A 15,635-nucleotide genomic window follows, 5' to 3' on the forward strand; every position below is an offset into this window, starting at 1 on the left:
TTTTTTTTTTTTGATGGCCGAAGAATTCACATTATGCGAAGGCCCATTTCCAAAACCCTATTATCCGCGTTAATAATCATAATATAATAAGAACCGTTTGACAAAATCGAAACTTCTTTATCTGCGCGACGGTTATCTATACGGGTAAAAAAAATGTATATTTTAATATTAGAGTGAGAAACGATTTTAATTTAACAAACGAAAATACTAGGTTAATAATCGAAATAAAAAACGTGTAATGAACAACACCGTCACTGCGGTCGCGATTTACATCATACACCTTACCTGAAGACGGACTAAAAAATATCCCATTAAAATTAAAAGAAATTCTTTACGGGGTTAGTTTTGTAGGTAGCTTTGGCTTTTGCAAAATACCAAAATAATAATTATGTATTTTAGCAAAATTCCGGAATACACAAACGTACCATAATTGCCTATGCAAAACGCCGTATTATATTTAAATTCTGTATTAATTTATTTTAGAACAATATTACTTACCACCGATTTGGGAAATGTTTTTTTAAACGTTTTACTCCTAAACCAAGAGAAAACCACATTTTATCACGACAACGTTTATTTTTATATTTTACAACAAACATTGTAAAGTGTATAAATTACAGTTTTTTTTTTAAAATAAAAACGAATTGTACACATCCCATTGTTTAACTATGATAAACATACTATACTTGGTTTGAGTGAAAAAAGTTTTATCAATAATTAAAATTATTTTCTTTATATTCCACTCGATTTAATAATACATATTTAAGATGGCGGTGAGTGGTGACATTAAAAATTGGTGGACAAATTTAAAATTATTTTGGGGCCAATACGAATCAATAAGTCCATTTATAGTCATCAGAATCCAGAATAGGGTGATTCATTAATATATAAAATTTATAAATTAATAATATAAATTTATATTAATACAATTTTACAATTAGGCTGGTCGAGATTTTTGCTCGCATTCGCTTTCAAAAATTAAAACAAGACCGCCGTGACAAAGCCCAAAAGATAAACACTAGTGTCTCCTCATAACAAAGTAATTATTTTTGTCAAATATATAATATTATACATTACCAGCACGAATTAGACACAATAGAACCTTTAATCCAAAGCCTTAATATATACAAGCTTAAATCCAACTAACTCGGTAATACGTACGCCACAAACTACACATAGATCATTATTTGGGTATGATGATAGTAAACGGTATTTAAAATTGTAGCTTTTAAGATGGAAGTACAATACAACGGCTAGTAATCCGTCGAATAAAGCTCTTTCTTTTATTGCCATGTTGTATCGAGTTATATCAAAATTTTCAGCCAATTATTCTTCATTTAAAAAGTTAATTAAATGTATAGGTTACCATTTAAGTTTTAAAAGTTGATTATAAGGTTCAATAATAAGTACTAGCACAAAGACAAAATTTGAATATTGCCTAAAATTGAAATGAAACAATTTGTCGACAAAAATTGTAATTATTTCAAGAGAAAACTAGTGTAGGACGTCAAAAGCATCAACCGTTATTTGTAATAGTTTACACGTCGGTAAATTGTACCATCGAGGATGTGGTGATAAATATTAGCAAAACCACTAACGGATTAAAAAAAAAAATTGTAACCAATCGTTTAATAATCGTACGCAGAGTTTATTTTACATTTTTTTTAATCCAGTATATTCCATTCCGACTAAAGGATTCTTTTTTTTCGTTTGATATTTTTTGTATCCCGATTGTAATTTCTTATAATAGTCTTTGTCTTTTTTTCTCGAATTTTTCACGTTCTCATCTTCTTCTTGTTGCGTGTGTAGAAATTCTTTTAACGATGCCGGAACCATATAATCAGGAACGTCAGCCATGTGGTCTTGTAGTTTCACAGTGTGCAATGCTTTATCGTGCCTTAACGACAATAAATCTCGAGGATTCTCTTGAAAATACCTCTGTTTTAAAAATAAAAATAAATTAATAACCATTTAAAAATATATTCATCAATAGCCACAATTACTTATTCAACTAGATTTTTTTACTTTAAGTTTTTTAGAGTTAAGCATCTCGTGTTTGATTTCCTTAAGACGGGCCTCTCGCACTGCAATTTTAGTGACAGCTCGCCAAGCGTCCTTCGCTCGATATCTGAATCCTTCGACTTCTTCGAGTTTGAAGTTGAACGGAAGAAATACATCATTTTTTTCCGATGTACCTTGTTTTATATATTTTTCCACATCGTTCAACATATTTTGTTCTCTAATATTACAAAATGAGATAGCCGTACCCTGTAAAAAATTGTAAAATCGTATACCTATACTTTTAAATAGATGTTGTGATTTTATTACTAGCATTTTGATGTGCAGTTTTTTTTTTTTTTTATTACTGGTGAATTTTACACTAGATTTTTTAACAGCAAAATTTTTTAAAAATTGTTTTATTAAAAAAAAAATATTTTTTTAAATCCAATAATGTAAAATAGTATCTTACCTTGTTTTTACCTCTGGCTGTGCGACCAACTCTGTGAATGTAAGAATATACGTCCAATGGAAAATCATAGTTGATTATAACGGACACAAATTGAAAATCGATTCCCCTGGCCACTCCGAATTCTTTATCGTGTTTACGTTTGCTAGCAAAATGATTTTAAACGACATTTAATAGAAATTAATTAAGTTTTATTTTCGTTAATAAAAGTCTACCTAGTTTGGTTGGTCGTTTCTTCTTTCGTTTGTTCTTCGTCCATAAATTTTTCGTCAGACGCAATAATTATGTCGTATACGTTATCGTTAAACTGACAAATGGTATGATAACGACAGCTAGCAGGAAGTTCAGAATTCAAAACACAAGTATGAATGCCAAATTGTTCCAAAAACAATTTCAACCTAAAGATAATTAGGTACATTTATTGAACGTGTCAAAATTATACAGCAAAAATATACTGGATCAATAATTACTTGTAACATTTATCGACCGTATTGACGAAAACAATCGTCTTCCCTTTGACGAGCTTCAGCTTGAAACAACAATACAATATAACAGCTTTGTCTTCTTCTTGGGCGTTGAGTTTATAATGCGTCAACTGTGATAACGGTGCCAGGTCTGGTTCTTGTAATTTCAAAATAACAGCATTGTGCAATAACAACTTTTTTAATTCTAAAACATTTTCAGAGAGTGTGGCACTGGCTAACACCGCTTGATAGACTTTTGGTAAATACCTAAAAATAAACAACATGAAAAAAAACAAAATTTAATTATGATTTTTTTATCATTACTTGACTGTTTCTTTAATCTCTTCTTCGTAACCGAAAGAAAAAACTAAATCCGCTTCGTCGACGATTATCGTTTGAAGATCGTCGAGAGATATATTTTTGGCTTGCAAATGAAGCAACGCTCTTGCCGGAGTGGACACAATTATGTCAGGCGGTGTAATCAATAACGGCTTCTGTTCTTTCATATCTATCTATGGGGGGAAAAAAAAATCTAAAATAAAATACTGATCACTGATTTAACAGGTGCAAAATGCAACCCACCTTTTGACAAAAAAAATCAATATAAAACATTATTTTATCTGTTTTTAATATACTACAAATAGGACTATATTACTAAGGTACTTTATTAATTTAGGTAATTACGAATTATAATGTGTATAAAAAATTACTTACTTGTCCAGATATATCTACACAACAAATTATTCTAGAGCACTTCATTGCTAACTGAAGTATATTTTTATAAATTTGATTACAGAGTTCTTTGCTCGGAGCCAGAATCAAGGCTTTTGTGTTATACTGATCCGGATTTAACTGTAAAAAAAAAAAAAACAATGCAAACCACCAGCATTCATTAGAATATTATACTTACAAACAAGACACCTATACTTTTATAAGTTACGAGGAGGGTTTCGAATGTGTTTATAAATTCGCGGCACTCAAAACCCAACATCATGTCAGGATTTGGATAAATATTAATAAGAAACCGTTTTATGACAGCTCATCAGCTTAACGAAGTTATCGCAATGGAAATTACCAAAAGGCTATTTGCCTTAAGCGATGATTTCTCTCATTTTCAGGAGAGACGAAAATAATTTTCATTTACATTCGACCGAGTCGAGTGCAATTTAACTTGACTATCAATTTGTCTTACTTCTTTGGATTTTAATATTTTCTGTAATACTGGTATTACAAATGCCGCGGTTTTACCAGATCCCGTCCTTGCTCTTAACAACATGTCTTTGCCTTCTAACATAAGCGGAATGGCTCGTTCTTGCACCAATGTGGGTTCTGTCCACCCGTTATTAGCAATAGCCTAGGTAATAAGGAAAAACAATTTTTTTTATTAATTTCGTACAATTAATAAATTATATTATAGTATTACGTTGTTTTATAGCAAAAGAACAACTTCAATACAAAACAGTAGAACTCTGAGCAACATTATGTACCTTGAGTATCCGATCATCGATGTCCATTTCATGAAAATTAACTTTAGATTCCATCGTTTTATTTTTCAAAAAGACTATTAAATATATTAATATATATTCTTTATTACTTCATGAATTAAATTAATATTTGTCAAAATAATTTGTTAAAATCACAAATAGCTAACAGAAGAAGTCAAATCAAGAATCATATTACAAATTAAAATCATTAACCCACGTGCCATCAGTAATGTTTATAATTTATTATCAGTCATAGAAATAGCTTATCACGGAATAGAGCTAAAGATTATGGATAGAATGGTTACTCATTAGTTACCACAATGGTAGCCGACAGTTACCGCAGGGTTTCTTATCAAAATCATGAAACCTACAAATTGCCGGCAAAATTAAAAAAAAAATATGCAATATTAGACAGCCCGCTGTACTTGTTTTATATTATTTTAAATAAAGTCGTTTCTCTCTTCTCGTACAATTTAACTACCAATTATTATTTGTCAACATCGGATACCGACTGATATGTAATCAAAATAATATAGCACCTACGGTTAGTTGGTGACGGGGGTTGCGACATCGTTGGCAATTTAAACAATTACAATTTTGAATGATTTAAAAAAAAAAAGTAGGTTATTTAAAAATAAAGTTAGTCAACTGTTTTTTTTTTACTCTTAACGTTAGATTGTTCGCAGTAACATTTTACAAAGTATATTAGGTACGAAGTTTTGGTCTTTATACGCCATCCGAATGGTTCGGGCAGTAATGGACACACATATCACATGCCGCCAACACCACTTGTTCCACCTTCGTGAAAGCAGTTTTCCAATATTATACAGACAATAAAACATCCATGTTCGATCGATTGGTTTGTACATCGCGCCGTTATTCCAAAAAAAAAAAACCGATAAATTGTGACATTTATATTATAAGTTTCTGTGGAACATATACATTAATTGGTTAGAAACAAATTAATTTGATATTAAATTCAAATTTTTTATTTTTCATACAACACAGTGGGTAATAATATTAGTGTTAACACTCGAATAGTTGATAAAATATAACTTACTAACTAAATTTGATGTTTACACATTGATTATAGTGATGTTTTTTTTTTGTTTTATATAATATAAAATACGTATTGTTGAGTGTTGACAATTATCGACATAGACTAAAAGCCCGCTAAGGAAAATAACAAGAGTTATTTACAACAGCAATAAATTAATTTTCCAATTTTTAAATTGAGTAGTGTATCACAATGTTATAATTTATAATATATGTACGTGTATGAGATAACCCTCATATTAAGTGTAAAGCGATAAAATACGATTTTTATAAATAATAATAAAAATGAAAAAATGGGTAAAGCAGCATTAACATTAATTTACACGAGTGTTACTGATTTTTAATGGGAAAACAATAATAATAACAATAATTAAAATATAGTTTAAAACGTATTAACAATTTGAAAAATAAATAAATAATAGTTTTGAGACGTTACATAATAGGGTAAATAATGATTTCAATAAGAATAACAAAACAAAATACCTAATAACAATACGAGTACACGACACGATAAACATCAAAAGTATATGAAACTACTAATTTTTTTTTTTTAGATATTTAAATATAATTTAAGTCATTGCACAAAATTGTAGTTTTTTTAAAACAAGTTTTCAACGATATTAGACTTAAACGCTAAATAATAAAATAAATGATGGAATGTACAATTAATATTGTGTAATATTTCACTGCGTTAAAAAAAAAAAAAATAACACATCAACTTGAAATAATGATTATTATTCTATCACGAGTTAATTTAAAATTTGAAGAAAAAAAATCACAAGTTATATTTTTTAAACCCATTGTTTTGGAAAAGATACATTAAAAAAAAAAAAAATTCTCAATCTAGGCATACATTGATACAGTTAATAGATTATCATACTAGAAACTAGAAAGTTTATTCGAAGACAACAAAATATGTATATCTAATAAGATTTAATAATTGTACTTACGATTTTACGATACAAACAAATTAATGATTTAGAATTTACAATAAAAATTGCATTGGTCTTTACGATTAACTATTGGCAATTTAAAAACCAAATTACAAAGCAAACATTGGGTTTTTTTGCTTTTCTTTACTACTTCTAGGTTCAGTCGGATTAGATCCGGCGGCGGTTAAATTCTCAGCAGCGGCCGCCCTTTCTGCCAAGAATCGTTCAAATTCACTGCTCGACAACGATTCTTCGACTTCTCCGCCGCCCGTTCGTATGTTAGCTCCAGGCTGTGTAAGATAAATTAACTCTAATTATTTAGGTGTACAGTCAATGAAAAATCAAGAAAAAAGATTAAAAAAAGAAAAATACTACGCAATAAAAAAAAATGAGTTAACAGTTACTTTGAACTAAAAGTTTAGAAAAATACGCGGGTTTTGTTTGTTTTGAACCGATCAAAGGTACGCTTTACTTACATTCTCGTTGAGCCAAGCGGCTATTTCGTCAAAGTCTTGTTCACTGTGCATCTGTGAAATTGTAAAATTTACATATTAGTATAAGCTATTTGTAAAATCAATATATTATTACTACAAAAGAAATTGTTACAATATTAACTCAAACAAGACAAGAAATAAAAATGCAATAGTAAATTTATTTTTGTTGGTTAATAATTAATAGTTTTTACATACAAAACATAATTGTACAAGAATCAAATTAAAAAAATAAATAAAACAAAGATCAAAACACCTATTTTTAGAAAATACTATTACTAGATAAGTTTTAAGTTTCAATGATTTTTAAAATTATCGTCCAAGCGCTTCTTGAAAAATAGACCTAAAAATCTATCTTGTAAAAGAAATATTACAAGATGTACCTTGAACATTATTTTCTGGAATTATTTTTGTTATCATTTTAACTCAAATTTAATTTTTACACCTAATGCCAGTTTTTGTATTACACGTTATTTTTTATAGAACAATAGTAATTCTATAGTTTTTTTTAAATATTTAAATGTACTTATCAACTATTCAAGATAAATTTTGTTTTGAAATTTTTAATGGAAACCAGATTTTTTTTTAATTTAAAAACCATTGAAAATTTTTCTAATGATGTCTGACAAATAAATATTATAAAAATAAAAAAGTGCTTTGAACATTCTTTTAAAATTACTTTTTGAACTTATGATGATAACGAGGAAAGATAAAATTTGATAATACAAAATATTTGTAATTAAATTAAAAAAAAACCATTTTTTTCTTGCTCTACAAATATCTACGTTTAAGCAAACAGTCGTAATATTGTTCAAAGTTGTTTTTTGTTTAACATAAAAAAGATAAATCTTAAAAATTGAAATGTAGTTAGTTACAATTGATTAGAAATATTGTTTAAGGAGCCTCGGCATTATATTATTCATTGTTAACGTAAACTGAGTGTGTGAATATACTAAACACAATTAAATCTTTTCGATAACAATTTGAGCGTTAAATATTTTAGTAATTGTCAACACCGACACTGATTATTATTGTTGTTTACTTGTATGGTGTGCGCAAAAATTTACTTAATTAATGTGAAAATGTTATATTATCTTTGGGCACTTAAAACTAACATGCAAATTGATGTAATAACAAAACAGATGCATAAACATAACCTAAGAGAAATAAAAATCGAACGTTAATAGCAAGTCGACAATAATTGATCAATGTGCAACAAGCTTGTGACGTTAAGTAAGTACGATTAGGGTATATTGTCATTCTATAAACAATTCGCTCTTACCCTGATGACTTCTTCGTGTGCACGATCCTAAAGTCGGAGCCCACACAACACATACACACACACACGTGTTACAAACATAATAATAATTGCTTTTTATGTGATAACAAGGAAAATAATCTATCGATTACGTATAGAATTATCGTAGTAAATAAAGGGCGGTTACGTCAATTTCAAAAAATTGAAAACAAACTTACATCTTTTGTCGTTACGTTTTGGGATCGAGCTTGTGTCAACGAGGCTAAACTGTCGACTTGATCCGGCATTAAATTTGCATCGTAACTACTTCCACTAAAAATGTTTAATAAAACACGTTATAGTTATGCGAAAAATCAACAGTTAACTTAAAATTAAGACCCATTTTACACTTGCGCACATGATAGAACGACGGGCTAAACTTACCCGATTTTGGTGTTTTCGTACGACGCAGATCTAGACTGAGCGAACATATCAAAGTCATCCGATTGTATACTAGTCAGTAAGTCTGCGGGTGGATTAGGTTTTAACGTCTCGGTACCCAGACCTAAAATATTAAAACATTTTAGTAACACCAAAATCAATAACAATATAATAATAATAATAAATCTAGCTATATCAATTTAATTCATAATGTTAAAATAATTTTTTGTTTTCGTTATTTAATGAAAACTTACAATTTTTTTTTTTTTTTAATGTGAACTAGAGAAATATACAACAGGACTTGTTTCTATATTATAAACTTACTTAATTTTGAGAACTGATTTGATGTAGTCGCAACAGGCTGATCTATGAAATCTTGAAGTAAATCTGTGGTTTTTATTGAAGAACCACCGTCCACAACACTGCCACCAGCGTCTCGGTTCTTTTCGTATCGACTGTACCTGTAACAAATTAGAAATAAGTATATCCGTCAAAATTAATTTGCCTCTTTAAATGACATCACGACGTTAATGTTATTTTACGAACCGTAAAAATAAGTTATTTAAATCGTCATTGACCAACAACAGCTGTTCGGTAAGTTCTCCGTCTGATAATTTAGCGAGTAGTTCAACGATTCTTTCTTGCATTGCTTTACAAGTGGTGTAGAGATCCTAAAATGTGTAAAATATATTATTTTACTCGATTAAAGATAATAAAAAAATTCATGCAACAGCAGTAAAGCGAAGATTTTGGCTATTTATTTTAACGCCACTAATAATAATACCAAAACTGTATAGAAGAGTGAAAAAGGCGGCAATAATTATTTTTTCATGATTTAAGACTAACTAAAGGCTATTAATATCAATAAATTAAGACTACTCACAGTTAATAATTGCACGTCCGACGCATCTTCTTTTCCGGGTTGTAGCTCAGTCAGCATTTCGTTCAATACAGTCATATTGCCGCGAACTAGTTCCAAATCAGAATTCAATTTATAGAACTGTTCCGGCCTAAGTGATTGATCATTGGTCGGTTCACTTGGGAATGTACTCGCTACTACTGCACTCGGTTCTTCAGAATAACTCTAATTATATAACAAAAGATATATTTTATTCATATGGACACTTAAGCCGATAGTTTATTCAAGCAAGACGACTTACTTTATGCGGTGTATGTATAGGAGCCATAGTGTCGAGATTAGTCATGGGAAATTCAATTCCTTTCTGACGAAGTTCCCGATACACTTGATAAACACCTTGAAGTTCTGGTTGATGGCGAAACGCGTCGGCCCAACTTTGAATAAGACTCAAGACTTTATCTTGCACAATCGACGGTGGATCGTTTTTAGGCCCTAATGTTTAAAGTATTGAAGTGATATACTTGTAATTTATAAGTAATGCGCAAATAAACATACCGATTAATTTAATCAGTTCTTGAGCAAATTCTTTATTACATACGAGAATGTGAAATCGTTTACCGCAGTTTTTCACACACGTTTCTAAAACCTGCAACAACATTGATTTAATTAAAATTATTTGTACATAATGCTAATTGGGGAATAACCAACTATTCACCATTCAAACTAAATGTACATATTATCTTACCGTAAGAGTGTACATGATGATTTTGTGATTTTTGCCAGCGTTTTGCGATAATCTTTTACGTATTGCCTTCACTGCGTCTTTGGGGCCTTCTTCTGTATCGTTGATCATATCGCATATCTCCATATTTAACGACCAATTTTCTGAAGCCAAACCTCCATCGGTGGCTAATTCTGAAATTAGCAAAGTTATAAATATTAATATTTAACGTACGTGATAATAATAATGGTAAAATATATTGTGTAAAAGTGTATTTTTATAAATATTTTGTATCGCATTGAAGGTTTTGTTTCTAATAAAAATAAAGAATTAAAACAACATGGCGATAATATTAATATAATATGTGTTAGTATCAATTTGTAAATAAAGGCAAACCTATAGTTTTACTATTTGACATAGATAACAAGTCTCTTTAAAAGGGTACTTCACAGAGTTCAAAGATTACACGCTCAAATTTGTCTTCGTTGAAACAACGAGTAAAAGTAGCTATTGTTTAAAATAAAAAAATGTAACTATGTCGTGAAGACGGATGAAATTTTAAAATCTGATTAGATTGGAATAGTCAGTTAACGATCAATATCGACAAACATATGTTAGACTAATGAATTTTTTTTTAGAAACACGATCTCGAGGATTATATTTTTCCTACACTACCGATTGTTATATTTTATTGTCGTTGAGCTTTTAAACACTGAGAACTCGTCCGAGTTAATTTTTAAAATAAATAAATATTCTCGAAAATTGCCCACACATAATTCGACGATGACTCATATTACACGTATTTTCCGGCGTCGAATATTTGTAATTTGGCAAAACGTTTTAAAGTCAATATAATTGATAAATTTAATATATATGTATATATGTAAAAAACAAATAGATGTTTTTGTTCTTACCGATTTTCTCGCCTACTGGTGTCGAAAACGGATTCAACGATACGCCAAACAACGTAGCCATTTTTATTTTTAAATTTACGGTACACGGAATGAGACGAAATGGATAAAATTAAAAAACCAAACAAAACAATATTGCGGTTCACGGTGTTGTGTAGAAAAAAATCAAATAAACAACACAGGTAAAACGCAAAAACTAGCTGCACCAGAACAATTATTACAGTGGCTGTAGATAAACATTGACAATCGCAAAAGGTATCATCGTTCGAAAATCCTATATTTCAATTCAACCAAAACAAATAATAATAATAATATGTTGCGCAACAAAAAATGGGTTCTCAACGATTGCGCCGCCATTATCTCGTCTGTGTTGACAATTTTTTTTTTTCGGTTCCAACTATTTGTTTGTAACTTCAACGCCGGTTAACCTAACGCGGTAACGTTGGTAACTTCGGTTTGTTACAATTGTTAATTCATTTTGTATGACGTTTTCGGCGTTCCGCCGTACACATACATGGTTTTTGATATTTTCGTGCTGTCGTTACTCGTGCGTGGACTAACTCGACACAGCCACCAGCAAAGGTCGGATATTCTTGTTTACTATTATTAAAAAATAATCAATCGTAACAAATAATAATATTGCGTTCGAATCATGTTGAAAGCAGTTGCCTTCGAGTCCAAATCCGTTTGCATGTAAGTAATAACACACATTATTGTCAAACCCATTATTTACCGTATACACCTACCTACCTAGTACCCACATATCTACCTAGCTTGTTTTGTTCGTGTGGAGAGCCGGAACTTTTGTCTTTGTCGTCAAAAAAAAACAGTATTAATTATTATCAACGATGGCACACTACAAGGGTGCCGCCAGCGAAGCCGGCCGCGCCATGCAATTGATGAAAAAGCGGGAGCTGGCCCAAGCCGAAACTGAACTGCGCAAGAAGAAAATCGAAGAAGACATGAAACTGTCCAACATTGAAAACAAGTTCGCCAAACATTACGACGCCGTCGAGGCACAGCTCAAGAGTTCCACCATTGGTTTGGTGACGCTCGACGAGATGAAAGCCAAACAAGAGACGATCGTTCAAGAGAGAGTCATGAAATTGGCGCAAAAAGAAAAAGAAGTAGAATTCGAAAAGCAACGTCAGCTGGAAGCCAAACTGGAAGAGAAGAGACAACAGCAACGAAAGATACAGGCTTTATCGTTTATCGGAGATGAAGAAGAAGAGGTGGAAAGCGAAGATGATGCAGCAGAAGAAGAAGAAGAAGAACAACAACAACAACAACCACAACAAGTTGTTGATCAGCCTTCGACTTCAGAACCGTTACCGAAAAAAATTAAAAAGAACCCCGACGTCGACACTAGTTTTTTGCCAGATCGAGCTAGGGAAACTGAAGAAAATTGTTTGCGCGAATCACTCAGGCAAGAGTGGTCTGACAAACAAAAATGTTTAAAAGAAGAAGAAATCAGTATAACGTTCAGTTACTGGGACGGTTCTGGGCATAGACGAACAATTGTTATGAAAAAGGGTAACACAATATACCAGTTTCTACAAAAAGCAATGGAGCTATTGCGTCGCGAGTTTGGAGAATTGAAAACTATTATGGCCGATCAGTTGATGTACGTCAAAGAAGACCTTATATTACCTCATCATTATTCGTTTTATGATTTCATCGTTGCCAAAGCGAGAGGTAAGAGCGGACCGTTATTTACTTTCGGTGTTCACGACGACATTCGAATGGTGAGCGATGCTAGTTTGGAAAAAGAAGATTCCCATGCCGGAAAAGTGTTGTTGAGAAGTTGGTACGAAAGAAATAAACACATCTTTCCAGCCAGTCGTTGGGAACCATTTGATCCATTGAAAACATTCGCCAAGTATACGATTAAAGATAAGACTCAAAAACACGAAGGAACGAAACTAAATTGAAAATTATAATATACCATAAATCATAATATGTATATAAATTAATTGTAAAAAAAATTTGTAATTTTAAATCAATACACACATTTTACCAACTTGGCTGCTTTGTTTTAATGTTTCAGGTAAAATCCATCTTTGACAAACGAAAAACCTGAACATTTTCAAACGCAGTATTGGGTCTCAGGTTCGTAAATAAAATGATCTCGCTCCACTTGCTCTTGGTGGCGATTACTTTTTCCGCATCTCATTCAATTGAAATAAACCCCAAGATATATTTAAATAACGTCGAATGCATCGTAGATATTAGTAGCCAATTGGTAAAAGGAGAATGTCGGTTGTCTTTGGAAAACAACGGCGATAAACCAGTTAATTCCATTTTATATGCATTCGAACCATCTTTTAAAAGTCATATTTCTTATGTATCTGCCCGTCAAGTATCCGAGTCAAATCGTTTGGGTTTGACTGTCAAACCTGTGACAGTCACCGGACATCATGACAAACAATTTTATCAAATCGATTTTAATGCATCTCGTCCGTTGAGGTCTAAAGGCCGAACTCCAATTGTGGTCCAATACATATTGATTAATGCTTTGAATCCACATCCCGAAGAAATAACTCAGAAGGATAGACAACTAATGATGTTTTATGGAAATGCATTTTTTTACTCGCCCTACAAAAGTTTGAAGTCTTCCATTAAGTATCAGACAGGAACAAGACGTGTGGAAGAGTATACTAATTTGAATCCAGTGACGCAAAGTTCGGGTGATATTATTTATGGCACTCACGGACCATTGGAACCTTTTTCGTATTCTCAAATCAATATTCATTACGATAACAACAGTCCGTTTTTAAAAGTTACTAAACTGACGAGAACCATCGAAATATCTCATTGGGGAAATATAGCCGTTACGGAAGTAATCGATCTCGTCCATCACGGTGCAAAATTGAAAGGTTCGTTCTCTCGTTATGATTATCAACGTGAAACCACCAATGGTATAGCCAGTGTGAAATCTTTTAAAATGTCTCTTCCGGCTTCGGCAAGCAGTGTATATTACCGAGACGTTATCGGTAATATATCTACCTCGAATCAAAGAACGCTTTTGGATTCTGTTGAATTAGACATTCGTCCTAGATTCCCTCTCTTCGGCGGATGGAAAACTCATTACACTATCGGCTACAATGTACCGGCTTACGAATACTTGTCTAGCAATGGCGACGATTACATTTTGAAAATGCGTTTAATAGATCATCTGTACGACAACATGATAATCGAAGATGTAACAGTATGCATTATTCTTCCCGAAGGCTCATCGGACGTAGAGCTGCAAACGCCTTACCCGACGTCTCGTTTGCCGGACGGTCTGCATTACACTTACTTGGACACTATCGGAAGACCCATGCTGAAAGTGCAAATGTCGAACGTCGTAGAAAGTCACATTAAGGATTTCGAACTGAAATACAAATTCCCAAAAGTATTCATGTTCCACGAGCCGTTAATTGTCATCGCTGCTATTTTTATTTTATTCCTCACCGTAATCATTTGGGTACGTCTGGACTTTTCTATTGCCAAAGACGAGCACAGCGAAACTCGCCAACGTGTATCCGGTTTGGTCAACGCTATTATCCAACACGTTGAGAAGAGAGCATCTGTGTATGCGTCGTGGGAAGACAGTTTAAATAAATTGAAACATTCCAAAGACGTCAACGCGTACAACGCAGTTATAAAACTGATTCAAGCGGATTACAAGAACGAGTCAAGTAGTATTAACGAATTGGCGAATAAGTTAAAGGGAGAATCGAACGAGTTAGCCGATAAATTGAACGAGGCACAAAAGGTGGAAAAAAATTTGAAAGACATTTTTGGGCAAGTTCAATCTCTGTACGTCGATAAGCTTATTCCGGGCAAAGTAGGAAGAAACCAATTTGTCGACACAGACAATGGATTGAAAAGAAAAAAGGACGAACTCCAAGAAAAAATCAACCAATTATTAAAATCATTTTATTAGAACAATACTGCAATGTATACTGTTTCTTTCCTTTTTTCTATGAATTTGGCTTTATAGTTAGGTTTATTCATTAATAATTATTCGAACACGTGTTCTATAAAATCAGTTTTATTCTTACAATTTTTTTTAATTGTACCAGTAACTCTTATCATTACTTGCACTTCTTTAATAAAAAAAAAAAATTAAATTAGCCTAAATTTCCAAGAATATATTTCTACTTAAAATACCAAAAATAGAACAAAACCATTTGTATATTTAAGTAAAAAATTCTGCTTATAATTTATATTATTATTTATATTATTATTAATTACAGTAATGTATATTCTATAAAACAGATGCATATAATATACATTTTTTATTTTCAATATCAATAAAATATTTATGTAATTGGTTTTAAATGTTTTTTTTTTTGTTTCTCCAAAATTCTCCCTTCCTTAAGATCTCTCCTAACTAACGTTATTATTTTGTATTAATATATGTATCAAGTAACAACAAATGTATTAGTCACATACTTACTTCCTTAAGTTATCGGTACTAATGTACTATAGTGATGATGTATTGAACGACAGGCTAATTAGACGATACATTTCTTATTATTATAAATAATTACTATATACCATAAAAAAAAAAAAAATTATTAT

The 15,635-nt window shown here is 31.4% G+C and overlaps 4 protein-coding genes across 5 annotated transcripts; 2 read left to right on the plus strand and 2 right to left on the minus strand.

The window, feature by feature from the left end:
- Positions 1-1,627: 1,627 nt before the first annotated feature.
- On the minus strand, positions 1,628-4,637 carry LOC126841329 (probable ATP-dependent RNA helicase DDX56). The gene is made up of 9 exons (XM_050577738.1): positions 4,419-4,637; positions 4,124-4,285; positions 3,646-3,783; positions 3,256-3,443; positions 2,938-3,198; positions 2,683-2,865; positions 2,471-2,612; positions 2,026-2,268; positions 1,628-1,938 (listed from the first exon to the last, which is right to left on the minus strand). Exons 1-9 carry the CDS (start codon positions 4,470-4,472, stop codon positions 1,654-1,656), a joined length of 1,656 nt encoding a protein of 551 aa, XP_050433695.1. The 5' UTR covers positions 4,473-4,637; the 3' UTR covers positions 1,628-1,653.
- Positions 4,638-6,081: 1,444 nt separating this feature from the next.
- On the minus strand, positions 6,082-11,357 carry LOC126841452 (TOM1-like protein 2). 2 transcript variants are annotated; one of them, XM_050577943.1, is made up of 12 exons: positions 11,067-11,357; positions 10,177-10,346; positions 9,987-10,077; positions 9,733-9,923; positions 9,456-9,656; positions 9,119-9,243; positions 8,897-9,033; positions 8,576-8,696; positions 8,371-8,464; positions 8,177-8,203; positions 6,880-6,930; positions 6,082-6,693 (listed from the first exon to the last, which is right to left on the minus strand). In XM_050577943.1, the coding sequence occupies exons 1-12, from the start codon at positions 11,125-11,127 to the stop codon at positions 6,514-6,516; spliced, it is 1,449 nt and encodes a 482-aa protein (XP_050433900.1). In that variant the 5' UTR covers positions 11,128-11,357; the 3' UTR covers positions 6,082-6,513. The 2 variants fall into 2 exon arrangements, with proteins under 2 accessions (XP_050433900.1, XP_050433901.1); XM_050577944.1 differs by lacking the exon at positions 8,177-8,203 and having other exon boundaries at positions 6,112-6,693; positions 11,067-11,356.
- A 191-nt stretch (positions 11,358-11,548) lies between these two features.
- Positions 11,549-15,246, plus strand: LOC126841451 (dolichyl-diphosphooligosaccharide--protein glycosyltransferase subunit 1). The gene is made up of 2 exons (XM_050577942.1): positions 11,549-11,756; positions 13,111-15,246. Exon 2 carries the CDS (start codon positions 13,186-13,188, stop codon positions 14,992-14,994), a length of 1,809 nt encoding a protein of 602 aa, XP_050433899.1. The 5' UTR covers positions 11,549-11,756; positions 13,111-13,185; the 3' UTR covers positions 14,995-15,246.
- Positions 11,763-13,104, plus strand: LOC126841454 (protein FAM50 homolog). The gene has a single exon (XM_050577946.1). The coding sequence runs from the start codon at positions 11,912-11,914 to the stop codon at positions 12,992-12,994; it is 1,083 nt and encodes a 360-aa protein (XP_050433903.1). The 5' UTR covers positions 11,763-11,911; the 3' UTR covers positions 12,995-13,104.
- Positions 15,247-15,635: the final 389 nt, after the last annotated feature.

The sequence above is a fragment of the Adelges cooleyi genome, unplaced genomic scaffold, assembly GCF_023614345.1.
Source record: "Adelges cooleyi isolate 19-005CV unplaced genomic scaffold, UGA_ACOO_1.1 ACOO_flye_CR_arks_rails_tigmint_CR_PRNA_381, whole genome shotgun sequence".
Lineage (NCBI taxonomy): Eukaryota > Metazoa > Arthropoda > Insecta > Hemiptera > Adelgidae > Adelges > Adelges cooleyi.